At 43.8% G+C, this 20393-nt stretch overlaps 2 protein-coding genes across 3 annotated transcripts; both read left to right on the top strand.

Moving 5' to 3' along the window:
• The first annotated feature begins 5892 nt into the window (after positions 1 to 5892).
• LOC123480948 (microsomal glutathione S-transferase 1-like) lies at positions 5893 to 14537 on the top strand. Of its 2 annotated transcripts, none has more exons than XM_041869282.2 (4): positions 5893 to 5999; positions 6914 to 7051; positions 9373 to 9467; positions 13180 to 14537. In XM_041869282.2, the coding sequence occupies exons 2-4, from the start codon at positions 6926 to 6928 to the stop codon at positions 13421 to 13423; spliced, it is 465 nt and encodes a 154-aa protein (XP_041725216.2). In that variant the 5' UTR covers positions 5893 to 5999; positions 6914 to 6925; the 3' UTR covers positions 13424 to 14537. The 2 variants fall into 2 exon arrangements, with proteins under 2 accessions (XP_041725216.2, XP_041725217.2); XM_041869283.2 differs by having other exon boundaries at positions 5900 to 6006.
• Positions 14538 to 14962: 425 nt separating this feature from the next.
• mgst1.1 (microsomal glutathione S-transferase 1.1) lies at positions 14963 to 17309 on the top strand. The gene is made up of 4 exons (XM_041869281.2): positions 14963 to 15117; positions 15897 to 16042; positions 16698 to 16792; positions 16981 to 17309. Exons 2-4 carry the CDS (start codon positions 15917 to 15919, stop codon positions 17225 to 17227), a joined length of 468 nt encoding a protein of 155 aa, XP_041725215.2. The 5' UTR covers positions 14963 to 15117; positions 15897 to 15916; the 3' UTR covers positions 17228 to 17309.
• Positions 17310 to 20393: the final 3084 nt, after the last annotated feature.

Raw genomic sequence — 20393 nt, 5'->3', positions numbered from 1 at the left:
TGAGGCTGCATCATCCAACATAGATAAGGAGGCTACAGAGCTGATAACACGTTTCAGGTCTCCCCACCATGAGGAGGCTACAGAGCTGATAACACGTTTCAGGTCCCATGAGAGGCTCAGAGCTGATAACACGTTCAGGTCTCCCCACCATGAGGAGGCTACAGAGCTGATAACACGTTTCAGGTCTCCCCACCATGAGGAGGCTACAGAGCTGATAACACGTTTCAGGTCTCCCCACCATGAGGAGGCTACAGAGCTGATAACACGTTTCAGGTCTCCCCACCATGAGGAGGCTACAGAGCTGATAACACGTTTCAGGTCTCCCCACCATGAGGAGGCTACAGAGCTGATAACACGTTTCAGGTCTCCCCACCATGAGGAGGCTACAGAGCTGATAACACGTTTCAGGTCTCCCCACCATGAGGAGGCTACAGAGCTGATAACACGTTTCAGGTCTCCCCACCATGAGGAGGCTACAGAGCTGATAACACGTTTCAGGTCTCCCCACCATGAGGAGGCTACTGTACCTCAGTACCTTAGTATCATCTCTCAGTGCCTGGCTGCCGATGAGAGCAAGGGAGAGGTGGTTGAAATCAGCATGGCTGAAATACAGTGTATATCCCCCAGGGTACCACCCACATAGAGACAGACAGAGAATACATGTCCAGATATGTCCTGAAGGAAAACTAAGACTGTACACCTTCTTTATTCTGAACTTAAAATGATTCTCTCTTTCTCTCTCTCTCTCTCTCTCTCTCTCTCTCTCTCTCTCTCTCTCTCTCTCTCTCTCTCTCTCTCTCTCTCTCTCTCTCTCTCTCTCTCTCTCTCTCTCTCTCTCTCTCTCTCTCTCTCTCTCTCTCTCTCTCTCTCTTTCTCTCAATTCAGACTATCACATTCCACCTACTGTATACCGGAGCCCATATAGCCCATCTATCCTATTTAAAAAAGGACTGAAGACAGAAACTGATCATTTGGTTCCATTTCAACATATTTATTAGTGAAACCGAAGCGCTGTAACATGTATTAATTAAATCAAATAGCCTAGTACACACACCAACACTTTTCAAATGTTCAAATCAAAAGGCTTATTGGACAGAAAAACGTGGACAGTCGGGTGCTTCGCAAATTCAGAACCGCTGGACAGCAACATAATAAACTAAAGCACTGATCATTGGGAACGAGATCAGCATGACTTTAATTAAATAATGAAATAGGTAGCCTAGCCTACAGAACTAAAACAATCCATATGTTCAAAAACCAAAAGGCCTGATTAACACGACGTCAATAACGTAGCCACATCCCCCGGTGCCGACACGTTCAGATATAAAAATATGGTTTTTTAGCATTTCGTTTAAAAGCACTGACAAAAGGCCAAGAGAAACAATAAACACTTGTCAGTGAGAAAACACAAATCCACATTGGGGTGAAAAAAAAAAATGAAAAAATGACTTCTGTTTTCAAAGATGTATCCTACGATGCAATACTCATGATCATGTTATTATTGTAACACCACCGCAGAAGCTTCACTATTCGACATCTTCCCGATTTAAGTAGCCTAGTTCTGTTGTTTGGCCACTTGAAGAGAAACTAGGGCCTATCACTCACAGCCCACCTCTTCCAATACATTGTGGAAAAGTGTGCATCTAATTCTCCTAGACGAAGAGCTGAGATGAGTATAACATCCTGGCATTTAAGCCATACTCTATTTTTGGCATACTGAGAAAAGCGTCATGCGTTGTGTTGTTTCCCGTTTTTGGTTGATTTCAGAAGCCCCATCCCCATGTCTAATTGATCAGCCGTTGTGAGAGTCTAAAATAGTATTTAAAGTATACTAGATGTTGTACACTATTAAACTTTATTTTTTCACATTCTCAAACGGCTTACCATTTAGGACGCAAGTATTGGGTATTTGGACATGGCCAGAATCCTTTTTTAGTTGCTCTGAACTCAAGAATGCACACAGAGAACACACCTGGTTTGGTTGCATCAACAACTCATCACAGAGAACACACCTGGTTTGGTTGCATCAACAACTCATCACAGAGAACACACCTGGTTTGGTTGCATCAACAACTCATCACAGAGAACAAATAGATCCACAGACGATACAATCGCCATCACACTGCACACTGCCCTATCCCATCTGGCCAAGAGGAATACCTATGTAAGAATGCTGTTCATTGACTATAGCTCAGCATTCAACACCATAGTACCTCCAAGCTCATCATTAAGCTCGGGGCCCTGGGTCTGAACCCCGCCCTGTGCAACTGGGTCCTGGACTTCCTGACGGGCCGCCCCCAGGTGGTGAAGGTAGGAAACAACATCTCCACTTTGCTGATCCTCAACACTGGGGCCCCACAAGGGTGCGTGCTCAGCCCCCTCCCGTACTCCCTGTTTACCCATGACTGCTTGGCCATGCACGCCTCCAACTCAATCATCAAGTTTGCAGACGACACAACAGTAGTAGGCTTGATTACCAACAATGACGAGACAGTCTACAGGAAGGAGGTGAGGGCTCTGGGAGTGTGGTGCCAGGAAAATAACCTCTCACTCAACGTCAACAAAACAAAGGAGATGATCGTGGACTTCAGGAAACAGCAGAGGGTGCACCCCCCCCTATCCACATCGACGGGACCGCAGTGGAGAAGGTGGAAAGCTTCAAGTTCCTTAGCGTACACATCACTGACAAACTGAAATGGTCCACCCACACAGACAGTGTGGTGAAGAAGGCGCAACAGAGCCTCTTCAACCTCAGGAGGCTGAAGAAATTTGGCTTGGCACTTAAAGCCCTCACAGATGCTCTCAATTGTACAGAAGCACCATTGAGAGCATCCTGTCGGGCTGTATCACCGCCTGGTACGGCAACTGCACCGCCCGCAACCGCAGGGCTCTCCAGAGGGTGGTGCGGTCTGCCGAACGCATTACCAGGGGGCAAACTACCCGCCCTCCAAGACACCTACAGCACCCGATGTCACAGGAAGGCCAAAAAGATAATCAAGGACATCAACCACCCGAGCCACTGCCTGTTCACCCCGCTATCATCCAGAAGGCGAGGTCAGTACAGGTGCATCAAAGCTGGGACCGAGAGACTGAAAAACAGCTTCTATCTCAAGGCCAACAGACTGTTAAATAGCCATCACTAGCACATTAGAGGCTGCTGCTGCTGCCTGTTGAAATCACTGGCCACTTTAAGAAATGGAACACCAGTCACTTTAAATATGTTTACATATCTTGCATTACTCATCTCATATGTATATACTGCATTCTATACTATTCTACTGTATCTTAGTCCATGCCGCTCTGTCATTGCTTGTCCATATATGTATATATTCTTAATTCCATTCCTTACTTAGATTTGTGTGTATTGGGTATATGTTCTGAAATTGTTAGATATTACTTGTTAGATATTACTGCACTGTCGGAGCTAGAAGCACACAAGCATTTCGCTACACCCGCAATAACATCTGCTAAACACGCGTATGTGACAAATACAATTTGGTTTGATTTGATTTGATTTTAAACCTGGTTTGGTTACATCAACAACTCATCATATACAACTGTCCCGAAGTACAACATAGGTAGCACTAATATTTCTTCTTCTTCTTCTTCTTCTTCTTCTTCTTCTTCTTCTTCTTCTTCTTCTTCTTCTTCTTCTTCTTCTTCTTCTTCTTCTTCTTCTTCTTCTTCTTCTTCGTTTTCGGTGCTGTGGATCCAGTGTGATTGTTGGAGACAAAGCCCTGGAGCTGTTAGCCTAATGAGCAGCTGTGTGGCCCTACTACGTCAAACACACACACACACACCCTTCGTTAGCGGAGCAGCGATCCTTAATGAGGTCCTTCATTAAGAGCCATTAGGAAGGGAAAGGGGAGGGGCATTGGAGGCTACACACACTGGAGGGTCCATGACCTGGCCCAGCGGGCTACACACGCTGGAGGGCAGGAGACCTCCATTAGGGGAGACCATTACTAATGGAGAGAGAGAGAGAGAGAGAGACAAGAGAGAGAGAGAGAGAGAGAGAGAGAGAGAGAGAGAGAGAGAGAGAGAGAGAGAGAGAGAGAGAGAGAGAGAGAGAGAGAGAGAGACGAGAGAGAGAGAGAGAGAGAGAGAGAGAGAGAGAGAGAGAGACAGAGAGAGAGAGAGAGAGAGAGAGAGAGAGAGAGAGAGAGAGAGAGAGAGAGAGAGAGAGAGAGAGAGAGAGAGAGAGAGAGAGAGAGAGAGAGAGAGAGAGAGAGAGAGAGAGAGAGAGAGAGAGAGAGAGAGAGAGAGTATTCAGTTGATATAATACAGTCATTTTTCCCTGCTCTCTGCGCTGAGGTAAAACCAAACTGATCAGAACAGAATAATCACTCAGTAGTTTTCCTTTATTCCTAATGCAAGTTTGAGCCCACACACACACACACACACACACACACACACACACACACACACACACAGGAAATGTAGTTTCTGAAACAATTACATTACTTGAGGACGTTCAACGTCTCAAAGTCCTCAAAGTCCTCAAAACTTCAAATCGTATCTGGTGTAAATCCATTTTTATCACCTATTTGTCACATCTGATCCATTGCACATCCAGTGTACATAATTTATGTCTTAAATGAATCATTCGACTATTAATAGCTGATCATTAGGCTTCTTTGTGTCACACTTCTGGAATCACTGCACAACCAAACCTGATGCTGAATCCAAAGCTGGCCTTACCGGAACTGGAATTGTGAGGTGTTGGAGATGAGATCAGACATGCGGTGCAGCTCAGATCACCTTTGCTATTGGTGTGTTCATGGAACGGTCATGGTGAGTCAGCATTAACTGACTCTGTGCTCTTTGGAACCTGGCTTCCTCATATCAGGGTCGGGGAGGGAAGATAGCTACACTACCCACTCTGTGCTCTTTGGAACCTGGCTTCCTCCAATCAGGGTCGGGGAGGGAAGATTGCTACACTACCCACATAAACTGGAACTGGAAACGTTTGTTCCAGCAAGCTAACACCTTGGCCTACTGCAGGTGAAGAGTGCATACACACACACACACACACACACATACACATACACACACACACACACACACACACACACACACACATACACACAAAGGCATGCAGACAGACACACACACACACACACACACACACACACAGACACACACACACACACATACACACTCACACACACACACACACACACACATATACATACACACACACACACACACACACACACACACACACATATACACAGAGGCATGCAGGCAGACACACACACACACACACACACACACACACACACACACACACACACACACACACACACACACACACACACACACACACACACACACACATCACACAGAGGCATGCAGGCAGAGACATACACATGATCAAAATGTGCATACTGCAGTTCCTTGCTAAAACGATCTTACCCCTTACAGAAAAAGATTGCAGTTTTTTGCAGTAAAAGTGCAGTGACTGCAGTAGACTGTGGTATTTTGGACTCAGTAATTGCAGAATAATTTGATTTGAAACCTGGTTTGGTTACATCAACAACTCATCATTATACAACTGTCCCCAAGTACTGCACTGTCACTGCAGTTACACTGCAAAATTACTGCAGTAAAAAAAAAAAACAGTGTTCTTTTGGACGCAGTATTTTCAGCATTACTGCAATTATACTACACTCTAACTACAGTTATACTACAGTGTACTGCAATTATACTACACTCTAACTACAGTAATACTACAGTGCACTCTGACTGCAATCTGTTTTCGTAAGGGTATATACACCATAAAAATTGCTGCGTAACAATTTAACAATGTTTTCCCATTGGTGGTGGAATCTGTGTCCGTTCAACCTGCCCTCAATTGCGCAACACCACACGTGTCCTCGGTCCAAGTGTCCCTTTGCGCCTCCCTTTGAAGTCTCGAACGATCTCTGCTCTGTGAAACCCACTACGTCAGATACACTTCTACTCCTGATTACAGGGAGAAGGACCGCTCCAGACGGGTAAGAAGTATGTTTTCCTCCACTTATCAAAGTTGATCCACGGTTGTCTGTGTGTAATCTGCAGCCCGGGAGGGGTGCAGCAGGGGCGGGGCGCACCAGTAAACGTGTTTTGGTAACTGCGCGAAACAAAGTGTTTTGTTTTAGGGCTGTTGCTCGCGCCATTATGTTTTTTCTACTTGGTAGGCTACTTATCTGACCTCATATGTGACGGTTACATTTGAACGATAAAACCACTGCTGCGCTACTATGATAGCGATGAGGGCCGTAAACTGAATACAGTAACAGAAGTAACTTGCAGTAGCATATCATTCAAACAGAAGATAAGTAACTTGCAGTAGCATATCATTCAAACAGAACATAATTAACTTACAGTAGCATATCATTCAAACAGAACATAATTAACTTGCAGTAGCATTTCATTCAAACAGAACATAATTAACTTACAGTAGGATATCATTCAAACAGAAGATAAGTAACTTGCAGTAGCATATCATTCAAACAGAACATAATTAACTTACAGTAGGATATCATTCAAACAGAACATAATTAACTTACAGTAGAATATCATTCAAACAGAACATAATTAACTTACAGTAGCATATCATTCAAACAGATGGTGTATTAATTAATGCTGTTGTTGACACTGACAGGCAAAACTTGCATAGATACAATAACAGCTGCTGTGCTTATAGATGCTAGCCTATACACCAGTAATTTTCATTGTTACATGTCAGTATGTGAATCACACTGTGTTGTGTGTCTGGGCCCAGCATGTTGGTGGTTTCAATGGAATTAAATGTATGTTCAATATGCATGGTAACTTCTGTAAACATTGGCATGCACCATTCAGACTGTACTTATAAAGATCAGAAAGCCCAGTGCTGTTTATCATTGTCCCCATGTTGGTCATGCAGAGTGACACCAAGATGAAGGAAATGTCCTCCGTGATAGACAGCGAGGTGTTCCTGGCCTTCTCTACCTATGCCACTGTCATCGTCCTCAAGATGATGCTGATGTCTCCCATGACGGCGTACTTCCGCTTCACCAGAAAGGTATGGGGGATGTGGTAATTGTAGTCAGGTGAACATAAATGAAGTTACTGACATGTAAAGTACTGTGTGCCTAAACCTGGGGACCTTTAGCATCCTCTCTCATAATAATGTCTCATAGATCTATGCAGCAAAGTTATATTTTAGGAACTTGAATGTTGACATGGTAAACCTTTGTTATAATAGGTTGGGATATGTGACCTGTAAGTGAACTCTATGATGTAAACGTGTCTCTCCCTCCACAGTGTTATATAACCTGTATGATGTAAACGTGTCTCTCCCTCCACAGTGTTATATAGCCTGTATGATGTAAACGTGTCTCTCCCTCCACAGTGTTATATAGCCTGTGTGATGTAAACATGTCACTCCCTCCACAGTGTTATATAGCCTGTATGATGTAAACGTGTCACTCCCTCCACAGTGTTATATAGCCTGTATGATGTAAACGTGTCTCTCCCTCCACAGTGTTATATAACCTGTATGATGTGAACGTGTCTCTCCCTCCACAGTGTTATATAACCTGTATGATGTAAACGTGTCTCTCCCTCCACAGTGTTATATAGCCTGTATGATGTAAACGTGTCTCTCCCTCCACAGTGTTATATAGCCTGTATGATGTGAACGTGTCTCTCCCTCCACATTGTTATATAGCCTGTATGATGTAAACGTGTCTCTCCCTCCACAGTGTTATATAGCCTGTGTGATGTAAACGTGTCACTCCCTCCACAGTGTTATATAGCCTGTATGATGTAAACGTGTCACTCCCTCCACAGTGTTATATAGCCTGTATGATGTAAACGTGTCTCTCCCTCCACAGTGTTATATAACCTGTATGATGTGAACGTGTCTCTCCCTCCACAGTGTTATATAGCCTGTATGATGTAAACGTGTCTCTCCCTCCACAGTGTTATATAACCTGTATGATGTAAACGTGTCTCTCCCTCCACAGTGTTATATAGCCTGTATGATGTAAACGTGTCTCTCCCTCCACAGTGTTATATAACCTGTATGATGTAAACGTGTCTCTCCCTCCACAGTGTTATATAGCCTGTATGATGTAAACGTGTCTCTCCCTCCACAGTGTTATATAGCCTGTATGATGTAAACGTGCCTCTCCCTCCACAGTGTTATATAACCTGTATGATGTAAACATGTCTCTCCCTCCACAGTGTTATATAACCTGTATGATGTAAACGTGTCTCTCCCTCCACAGTGTTATATAGCCTGTATGATGTAAACGTGTCTCTCCCTCCACAGTGTTATATAGCCTGTATGATGTAAACGTGTCTCTCCCTCCACAGTGTTATATAGCCTGTATGATGTAAACGTGTCTCTCCCTCCACAGTGTTATATAGCCTGTATGATGTACCCGTGTCTCTCCCTCCACAGTGTTATATAACCTCTATGATGTAAACGTGTCTCTCCCTCCACAGTGTTATATAACCTGTATGATGTAAACGTGTCTCTCCCTCCACAGTGTTATATAGCCTGTATGATGTGAACGTGTCTCTCCCTCCACATTGTTATATAGCCTGTATGATGTAAACGTGTCTCTCCCTCCACAGTGTTATATAACCTGTATGATGTAAACGTGTCTCTCCCTCCACAGTGTTATATAGCCTGTATGATGTAAACGTGTCTCTCCCTCCACAGTGTTATATAGCCTGTATGATGTAAACGTGTCTCTCCCTCCACAGTGTTATATAACCTTTATGATGTAAACGTGTCTCTCCCTCCACAGTGTTATATAGCCTGTATGATGTAAACGTGTCTCTCCCTCCACAGTGTTATATAGCCTGTATGATGTAAACGTGTCTCTCCCTCCACAGTGTTATATAACCTGTAAGTGAACTCTGTGATGTAAACGTGTCTCTCCCTCCACAGTGTTATATAACCTGTATGATGTAAACGTGTCTCTCCCTCCACAGTGTTATATAGCCTGTATGATGTAAACTTGTCTCTCCCTCCACAGTGTTATATAGCCTGTATGATGTAAACGTGTCTCTCCCTCCACAGTGTTATATAGCCTGTATGATGTGAACGTGTCTCTCCCTCCACAGTGTTATATAGCCTGTATGATGTAAACGTGTCTCTCCCTCCACAGTGTTATATAGCCTGTATGATGTAAACGTGTCTCTCCCTCCACAGTGTTATATAACCTGTATGATGTAAACCTGTCTCTCCCTCCACAGCGTTATATAACCTGTATGATGTAAACTTGTCTCTCCCTCCACAGTGTTATATAGCCTGTATGATGTAAACGTGTCTCTCCCTCCACAGTGTTATATAGCCTGTATGATGTAAACGTGTCTCTCCTTCCGCAGTGTTTTGCCAACATGGAAGACACAGGGATGGCTAAGACTCCAGAGGAGAAGAAGAAGATGCTGAGAGTTGACCCGGATGTGGAACGTGTGAGAAGGTAGGCCCACCCTAGACTTATAGAGGCCCACCCTAGACTTACAGAGACCCCCTAGACTTACAGAGGCCCCCTAGACTTATAGAGGCCCCCCTAGACTTACAGAGACCCCTAGACTTACAGAGACCCCTAGACTTACAGAGACCCCTAGACTTATAGAGGCCCCCCTAGACTTATAGAGGCCCCCTAGACTTATAGAGGCCCCCCTATACTTATAGAGGCCCCCCTAGACTTATAGAGGCCAGCCTAGACTTATAGAGGCCCACCCTAGACTTATAGAGGCCCACCCTAGACTTACAGTTATTAAATACTTTCATTCTATTCTATTATTTTTTGTGACAACTCTTTTTCAGAGGGGGGGTTACAGGTACAAAAACAATCAAATATATGCATACAAAGATAACCCCGACCTTTCCCCCCCCTCAGTCCCAATCCACCCTCCCACCCAGAAACCATGAGTGAGGTGGTTGCCATTTTAGAGCCATCTGCCTGCCAACAGTTATATTCTCTGATTAACTGAGAGATTCAAGGGTCTGTCATCGTTAAGTAACATAATAGATGCAAAGCACTGAATATTTAAATTCATGCTTTTCAAAATTAATTTTGTAACTTTGCCCCGGAAGCATTTAACTGCAGGGCACTCCCACATCATATGAAGGAATGTGTCTACCTGATTTAGGGCACACAGTGAACAGTTGGGAGTTGGGGCCAATTTCATGATAAAACATTTCCTTGGTGTTAAATACTATCTGTGAACAAACGTAACATGTATAAATTGATGGTTTGGATTACGGGATGCCAAGGTCATATTTTTCCAATATTCTGTTCCAGTTAAAGGGTTGTTCAGCTTATATTAGATCTGTTGGCCATACTTTTTTAATGGCTAGCTAAGAATATGATCTTTAAAAAAAAGTTGTTCAAAAGAGATTAGTCCTTTACAAAGCCCAGATAATGTATTTATGAATCCCATCATTGGATGGTTCGGTAGTTGGGTTTTCAAAGGGACTCCATAGGCCAGCATAGCTGACCTGAATTGGATGGTTCGGTAGTTGGGTTTTCAAAGGGACTCCATAGGCTATAAATCCCATCATTGGATGGTTCGGTAGTTGGGTTTCCAAAGGGACTCCATAGGCTATAAATCCCATCATTGGATGGTTCGGTAGTTGGGTTTCCAAAGGGACTCCATAGGCTATAAATCCCATCATTGGATGGTTCGGTAGTTGGGTTTTCAAAGGGACTCCATAGGCTATAAATCCCATCATTGGATGGTTCGGTAGTTGGGTTTCCAAAGGGACTCCATAGGCCAGTATGTCTGACCTAAATTGTAAATATAGAAAAAGGTAATGTGTATGTTTCATTCAAATCTTGGAATGTTCTCAAAACCATTAGTGTCCATGATATCGCCAAGGGTACGGATTCCACATTTGGACCATTGGGGGGATGCAAAAGGCCACCCTCCAGATCGCAAGGCATTATCGTGAAATATTGAAGTATGGGCACGACATTTGGATTCCCAAATAAATTGTTTTTCAGTTTTGCACCAAATAGAAATTGTGTGAGCAGTAATAGGACCAAAGCGTAGTTGACATTGTTTAAGGGACATATCAGTGGAGACCACCTCTTCCAGGGCAATAGGAGACACCATATTACATTGTTTAAGGGACATATCAGTGGAGACCACCTCTTCCAGGGCAATAGGAGACACCATATTACATTGTTTAAGGGACATATCAGTGGAGACCACCTCTTCCAGGGCAATAGGAGACACCATATTACATTGTTTAAGGGACATATCAGTGGAGACCACCTCTTCCAGGGCAATAGGAGACACCATATTACATTGTTTAAGGGATATATCAGTGGAGACCACCTCTTCCAGGGCAATAGGAGACACCATATTACATTGTTTAAGGGACATATCAGTGGAGACCACCTCTTCCAGGGCAATAGGAGACACCATATTACATTGTTTAAGGGACATATCAGTGGAGACCACCTCTTCCAGGGCAATAGGAGACACCATATTACATTGTTTAAGGGATATATCAGTGGAGACCACCTCTTCCAGGGCAATAGGAGACACCATATTACATTGTTTAAGGGACATATCAGTGGAGACCACCTCTTCCATGGCAATAGGAGACACCATATTACATTGTTTAAGGGACATATCAGTGGAGACCACCTCTTCCAGGGCAATAGGAGACACCATATTACATTGTTTAAGGGACATATCAGTGGAGACCACCTCTTCCAGGGCAATAGGAGACACCATATTACATTGTTTAAGGGACATATCAGTGGAGACCACCTCTTCCAGGGCAATAGGAGACACCATATTACATTGTTTAAGGGATATATCAGTGGAGACCACCTCTTCCAGGGCAATAGGAGACACCATATTACATTGTTTAAGGGATATATCAGTGGAGACCACCTCTTCCAGGGCAATAGGAGACACCATATTACATTGTTTAAGGGACATATCAGTGGAGACCACCTCTTCCAGGGCAATAGGAGACACCATATTACATTGTTTAAGGGACATATCAGTGGAGACCACCTCTTCCAGGGCAATAGGAGACACCATATTACATTGTTTAAGGGACATATCAGTGGAGACCACCTCTTCCAGGGCAATAGGAGACACCATATTACATTGTTTAAGGGATATATCAGTGGAGACCACCTCTTCCAGGGCAATAGGAGACACCATATTACATTATTTAAGGGATATATCAGTGAAGACCACCTCTTCCAGGGCAATAGGAGACACCATATTACATTGTTTAAGGGATATATCAGTGGAGACCACCTCTTCCAGGGCAATAGGAGACACCATATTACATTGTTTAAGGGACATATCAGTGAAGACCACCTCTTCCAGGGCAATAGGAGACACCATATTACATTGTTTAAGGGACATATCAGTGGAGACCACCTCTTCCAGGGCAATAGGAGACACCATATTACATTGTTTAAGGGACATATCAGTGGAGACCACCTCTTCCAGGGCAATAGGAGACACCATATTACATTGTTTAAGGGATATATCAGTGGAGACCACCTCTATTTCTCTCTATATTCAGACAGGGGGTGGAAGAATCATGTCTAAACCAGTTTAGGATGGGGCGAAATGCTAGTGCCTAGAAATACCATTTAAAGTTTGATAAGGATAGTTCTCATACAGCTTTCCCTCTTTGTAAATGTATTAATTTTTATCCGGGATCGTTTACCTTGCCATATACTGTAAATGTTTTAACCGCACTATGAATTTTATCCCGATAGCCAAAAAGGGGAGACATGGGAAGCATTGAACTACAGAAATTCAGCCGTGGCAATATATACATTTTGACAATAAATATTCTGCCGGTTAAAGCAACTGGGATATTGTTCAATCTACTGAGGTCAGATTGAATTTATTTGAGCATTCTGTTAAAGTTTCTGGCAATGGTTTTGTCTAAGAAAGGAAATATATCTATTCCCAAATATTTAAAACGGGAAGCGGTTGGGATTCTATAAGTAGAGTTGGAGTCTTGGGAGGCAGTAAGGCTGATTTAGTTACATTCATTTTATAACTTGAGATGAAGCTGAATGTATCTATGATCTTTAACGTGATTATTCTATCCTGTCATATTCTAGTCATTGTTAGTACTTCGGACAGCAAGTTTTTCCTAGTAGTATTCTTCTTACGGTCTCTTCTCACATTCCCCAGATGCCACCAGAACGACCTGGAGAACATCATTCCGTTCGTAGTGATTGGCCTGCTGTATACCCTGACGGGGCCAGACCTCTCCGCTGCTCTGCTCCACTTCCGGGTGTTTGTTGGTTCCAGGCTCTGCCACACCGTGGCCTACGTCCTCCCCCTGCCCCAGCCCAGCAGAGCTCTGGCTTGGATGGTTGGCATGGGCGCTACCTTCTCCATGGCATACAGGGTGCTAAGCACAGCCCACCTCTGAAGAGGCGATCAATCAATTAATCCAGATTTATTGATTAAACGTTTTCAGATGGCCTAAAATAGTCTTCGGGACTCTCCACACATTTAGCAGATGTGGGTCAAATAGGCTACATAATGTTAAATACTCGACAGTGCTTGATTGAACATGGAGATTGCACTTCTGGGACTATTCTATTGGTTCGGTTGTATCACTAGACTAACTTGACATTCCCTGCACGTTTTGTTTTGAACTCAGCACTGAATTGTATCTGTGCAAAAAATTATAATATCAGCAAAATTAATTAAACTAAAATTAGAGCTCGATTCAATCCGTTTCACGGAAGTTCAGTGCTACAGCGCAATAGTAATTGAATGGCAATGTTCCCGCGGCTACTGCATTCACGGTAAACGCTGCATATATCTTCTCTATCGGAAAATTACCTTTAAATTTCAAGCACGCTACAGCGCTGAACTTCGGCGATACGGATTGAATGGAGCCCTAAACTAAATAATGTGCAGCTCAGTATCTGATGGTGCACGTGTCTGCCTAGTTTACCCACATCACGCTTTATTGGTCGCGTACACAGATTTGCAAATGTTATCGCAGGTGCAGCGAAATGATTGTGTTTCTCTAGGTCCAACAGTGCAGTACTACTCAGCAATAAAAATACAAAACAATACACACATAATCCCCCAAAAAATGTCTGACACACTGCTCTTCAGACCGGTCTGTCTGGTTGTCTGAGTGACAGCAAACACTAATTTGATATCTTAGACATGTTTGCACTGATGTGATTATCTAATGTTTATAAATTATTCAATTAGGGTTTGGGAATTAAAGTTGAATTAAAGATGGGGGAAATTTGTTGTTCTCTGAGCTGAATTAATAAAGGCCTATGAAGTCGGCTATTAATACCAGAGATATTTTGCTAATTTGCTAATGAATATGACCTTACTTGATCTAATTCTGTATTTTATTTTTTAATGAGGCTTTTAGAACTATATTATATGTTTACTTGGCTACATATTTGTAACCCTACTAATTGGTTTACTTTGTCCATTGCATTTTCTACGCCATTCAGTGATAGTCATTTCCATGCTTTTCCCTGTAAATAAACAAAAAAATTATATAATTACATGTCTCATGGTATTTGTTTGTAGAACGAATATACATAGATGTTGTAGATGAAAATGTGTTCATCAGACAATCAACGGTAACATAAAAAAGCCATTGGAGGCTCCTGAGTGGCGCAGTGGTCTAAGGCACTGCATCGCAGTGCTAGCTGTGCCACTAGAGATCCTGGTTCGAATCCAGGCTCTGTCGCAGCCGGCCGCGACCGGGAGACTGATGGGCGGCGCACAATTGGCCCAGCGTTGTCCAGGGTAGGGGAGGGAATGGCCGGCAGGGATGTAGCTCAGTTGATAGAGCATGGCGTTTGCAACGCCAGGGTTGTGGGTTCGATTCCCACGGGGGGCCAGTATAAAAAAAATATGTATTCACTAACTGTAAGTCGCTCTGGATAAGAGCGTCTGCTAAATGACTAAAATGTAATGTAAGTGGACACATTTTTCCGTTGAGGCGCAGACCTGGCGGAATTCCAAATATTCGCCTCCGGTTCTGAAACTGCACGAACAAACCGCCCACGTAGGCACAGTATCGCAGGCTGGTACTTTTCACTGGGGCGATTCAAAGCCAAAGACGAAGTTCTGGAAAAGGTAGGAAACTATTTGCTCAACTCAAATAACCTATGCGAACGCCATCAGCGGAATATTATTGTAGCGCATGTGTAGATAACTGAAATGTAACCGTTACAGTGGTTCAAAGTTCGCATCGTTCTTTGAAGAAAAAAGTAGGCTATTTTACGTAATGTCGGTAGGCTATCTAAATGCACTAACGCTGTGGCTGCACGTACCCAGGGCTGCACAGTTTATAAAATGTGCATGGGAGACATTGTGTCACAATACAAATGCATTCATTTAATTTATCATAGTATTTACATTTTACATTTTAGTCATTTAGCAGACACTCTTATCCAGAGCGACTTACAGTTATTGAGTGCATACATTTTTTATTTATTTATATTTTTCATACTGGCCCCCCGCGGGCAAAGTATTATCTTTCTTTTGGGCAAATTGCATCTGTGTCAGCTACCACAGAAACAGATGTGCAGTAAAAATGTCACATACATTACAAAGATTGGAAACTTAAAGTGTTGGATTGAGCACTGCTCTCCAAAATTCTGCAATAGCACCCCAGAAAATAACAAAAATAAGGGTTGTCTTAACTCAATAAATGTCTACATGCATTAGGTTTATTAATGTCTTATTACAATTAGATCAATGATCAGACTTACTTCGCGTGTTTATCAATTACAATTTTATTTTTTTTTATAGAACATTTTTTGAAGTCGAAATGTAAAACCATTATCAAATCCACTTGAAGTTCAATCAAACCTGAACCGTGTCATCACTAAGGTATGTTGTCTGTTGTCTAGAGGGACTCAACAGAACAGACATGGCAGAGCTAACTCATATGATAGACAGTGAGGTGTTCCTGGCCTTCTCTACCTATGCCACTATCATCGTCCTCAAGATGATGCTGATGTCTCCCATGACTGGATACTTCAGACTCACCAGAAAGGTACACAAACCTGGAGCCTTGTAACATGCATATTTATAGCTTATACACAGAAAACACCTTCAACTTTTTTTACTTTAATTTTACTGCAGTGGGCTAAATCAGGGTCACACAGAGTGTTTCTCTGGTAGTCTTAAACAAATCTACTTTGAAACAAAAGTATACACCTCACACACACGGTTATGGGCTTAAAAACAAGAAGACACCTGTACCAGGTCAGATATAGAGTTGAAATGTATTCAATTTTGAGTTTGCATCCCAATATTACACTTTATATACATCACAGAAGACTGAAATATAACAGAACTGTTTGACATAGAAACATAGGATTTTCAATCAGGTTTTCTGAAATCATCTTGATTCAATTATGAAATTATGAAGAATATGAATGAAGTTCCACCCAGGTGGCCACTAGAGGGCGCTTTTGGTCATTGACTGCAGGAAAGGGCTACTAACAAAACCACTTCAAAAACGGTTTGAATAAAAAAAAGCATAATTCCAAGTGAATTTAAATTCAATTTCATGAATGGAATAGAACAGAGGAGCTGAGAAGTGTGTTGAATAGATGAACTTTGACCCCCCCTGGCCTAACAGAGCTGAGGTGTAAATGAAACAAGCAAAAAAAACATGTCCCCTCCATGCTTCCACCTCCTTTCAGGCATTTGCTAACCAGGAGGACACCAGTCTGACCTCCTCTACAGAGGACAAGAAGAAGATGGTCAGGGTGGATCCTGATGTGGAGAGAGTACGAAGGTAGCCCCATAGAAATATCATTTCAACACAGCTCTGTGGTTCACGCTGACGTACAACTGCTGTAACTATGACAGGAAGTAGGTGTTAGAAGTACTGCTTTTAATGTAATTCATTTCGACATTTTTAATTATCCAAATATTTTGATATATACGGATCTGAACTCTCTCTTCTCTCTCGTTCCCCCCCAGATGCCACCAGAACGACCTGGAGAACATCATTCCGTTCGTAGTGATTGGCCTGCTGTATACCCTGACGGGGCCAGACCTCTCCACTGCTCTGCTCCACTTCCGGGTGTTTGTTGGTTCCAGGCTCTGCCACACCGTGGCCTACGTCCTCCCCCTGCCCCAGCCCAGCAGAGCTCTGGCCTTCCTCACCGGTCTGGTCACCACCAGCTCTATGGCCTATAGGGTTCTGATTACAGCACTTTATCTGTAGAGGACAGGACACAACACACACACACACACACACACACACACACACACACACACACACACACACACACACACACACACACACACACACACACACACACACACACACACACACACACACACACACACACACACACACATAAGAGAGCCTACATACACACACACACACACACACACACACACACACACACACACACACACACACACACACACACACACACACACACACACACACACACACACACACACACACACACACACACACACACACCACTACAAGGGCCCTGTCTTTGAGGTTCTCCATTGAATGTGCTTGAATAGGGTACCATTTGGGGCGGCAGGTAGCTTAGTGGGTAAGTGCGTTGTGCCAGTAACCGAAAGGTCGCTGGTTCTAATCCCCGAGCCGACTAGGTGAAAAATCTGTCGATGTGCCCTTAAGCAAGGCACTTAACCCTAATTGCTCCTGTAAGTCACTCTGGATAAGAGCGTCTGCTAAATGACTAAAATGTAAATGTAAAATGAAGCCACTACGTTAATCATTTGAAAGTATGATTGACACCACAGCTGGGAGGATTCCGTTGCAGTACATATCAGAATGATCCTTCTGTGTATGATAGGATTATGACATGATCTTACTGCATTATAAAACTACCTTATTTCCCACTATAAATTGGAGCCCACTCAGGGGCAATCTAAACTTGGTGAATATGCCGTCGCAGTCCTTCTAACGGTAAACCCAGAAACAAGCCTCCGTTCAACGAGTCTCATTCACTATTAGAAGCAACAGGATTGAGGTCTGTCAGTTCAGAAAATGGAGTGAATTTCAGGAGTTTCATTTGGTTCTTTATCGTCTGTGTGGGATTTTTCAATACCTTAGTTGGATCTTTCTATTCGTTTTATGAATCAACTGAACTTGAGGCAGAATTGACCCAACACCCTGTTACGTCCCAAATGGCACCCTATTCAAAAGTAGTGCATGGATCTGGTCAAAAGTAGTGCACTATATAGGGAATAGGGTACCATTTGGGAAACATCCCCTGATTACATGCCACTTCCGGAGTATCTGAATGTAATAGTGTGTGAGATAAGGGTTTATACTGCCAATTGTTAAATCTATAAAATATAGATTTATGAGAAATAACGAATGACTTTCCAGAGACCTCTAGTTGTTATAGGAAACTGGGTTGGTAGAGACGTAGAGAACTGAGCCAGCTAGTCTGAGCAAAGACCCTGTATGAGTGTTCTAGTGGGACTTAGTTAGGATTTTATTGATATATACAATTGATTTTCTACATTAAACACCTTGTATTTTTAACCAACAGTTCTCAGTGTTTTGTGAGTAGTAGGATGAAATGGTCCTAAAAATATTTTAGCCTGGAATTCACACTGAAACCACGCTCCATTCGACTGTTGTTTAATTTCACTTCACATTAGTGAAGGGAACTTGCATTCGAAGTGGATTCCAGGCTGGTCCCGTTCTACACATCAGCAGGTCTCATTCATCCCACTAGAGGGCGCCCTTTTAAAAGTCAACGTAGGTTGTGTTCATTACCAGTCATTTATAGAACAGGTGCAGATCATAAAAGTGCCTCTCTCCTCCTCTCAGCCTCTCCTCCCCTCCTCCTCTCAGCCTCTCCTCCCCTCCTCCTCTCAGCCTCCTCCTCAGCCTCTCCTCCTCTCCTCCTCTCAGCCTCTCCTCCCCTCCTCCTCTCAGCCTCTCCTCCTCTCAGCCTCTCCTCCTCTCCTCCCCTCCTCCCCTCAGCCTCTCCTCCCCTCCTCCTCTCCTCCCCTCCTCCCCTCAGCCTCTCCTCCCCTCCTCCTCTCAGCCTCTCCTCCCCTCCTCCTCTCAGGTGCTCCTCCCCTCCTCCTCTCAGCCTCTCCTCCCCTCCTCCTCTCAGGTGCTCCTCCCCTCCTCCTCTCAGCCTCTCCTCCCCTCCTCCTCTCAGGTGCTCCTCCCCTCCTCCTCTCAGCATCTCCTCCTCTCATCCTGTCAGACTCTCCTCCTCCCTCCTCCTCTCAGCCCCTCCATCCTCCTCTCAGCCCCTCCTCCTCTCCTCCTCTCAGCCCCCTCCTCTCAGCCCCTACTCCTCTCCTCCTCTCAGCCCCCTCCTCTCAGCCCCTCCTCCTCTCCTCCTCTCAGCCTCTCCTCCCCTCCTCCTCTCAGGCGCTCCTCCCCTCCTCCTCTCAGCATCTCCTCCTCTCAGCCTCTCCTCCTCTCATCCTGTCAGCCTCTCCTCCCTCCTCCTCTCAGCCCCTCCATCCTCCTCTCAGCATCTCCTCCTCTCATCCTGTCAGACTCTCCTCCTCCCTCCTCCTCTCAGCCCCTCCGTCCTCCTCTCAGCCCCTCCTCCTCTCCTCCCTCCTCCTCTCAGCCCCTCCTTCCTCCTCTCAGCCCCCTCCTCTCAGCCTCTCCTCCTCTCCTCCTCTGAGCCTCCACACAGCAATTAACTTCATTATCTTTGTTCCAAAACATTGAATGCCTCCAAAATGGCACCCTATTTCCCTATGTAGTGCACTACTTTTGACCAGGGCTCATAGGTTCTATTTCAGACAGGCCCTTTCTCCTGTCTCTGTTGCAGGCCCACATAATGCCACTCAGTTCATTTAATTTGTGTTGATCAAACATTGATAATGAATGTGAGAGTGGTTCTAGATGCATGGAAAGGCATTCTATCACACTAACATAATACAACACCACCTGGTAGAACAAACCATAAACTTACTTTAGATACTTTTGAATTATGTTCTTAGAAGTAATAACCATGCCTGTTATTCAAGATTAAAGATTCAAAACTTTATTGCCATACCAACAGAAGTTGCTGTTGTTTGATGTAGCACAGCTCATTAAAAACAGGGTCAGAAATACACAAACAGTATTTTGAAGACACACTCTAATGTTGTTTCCACATCAACAGTGAACCTATGGCCATATGAAATGACCAGTTTAGTTTAGAACAATCACCAATCAACCAGAGCGATATTAATATGATTAATGCTCAACTGCCACACATTATGAAGGTGACTGGCATCAACAAAAGCTAGCTCCATTTCTCCTCCTCCAGAACCACTGACACCCATGGCTGGAACTGTAAATAGTGGGGTGAGGTTACCATGAAGGCTGCGGATACATATGCACACACACACACACACACACACACACACACACACAC

This window comes from Coregonus clupeaformis, unplaced genomic scaffold, assembly GCF_020615455.1.
Source record: "Coregonus clupeaformis isolate EN_2021a unplaced genomic scaffold, ASM2061545v1 scaf0454, whole genome shotgun sequence".
Classification (NCBI taxonomy): Eukaryota; Metazoa; Chordata; class Actinopteri; order Salmoniformes; family Salmonidae; genus Coregonus; species Coregonus clupeaformis.
Note: the sequence above shows the minus strand (reverse complement) of the source record. Positions and strands in the feature narration are given on the sequence as shown.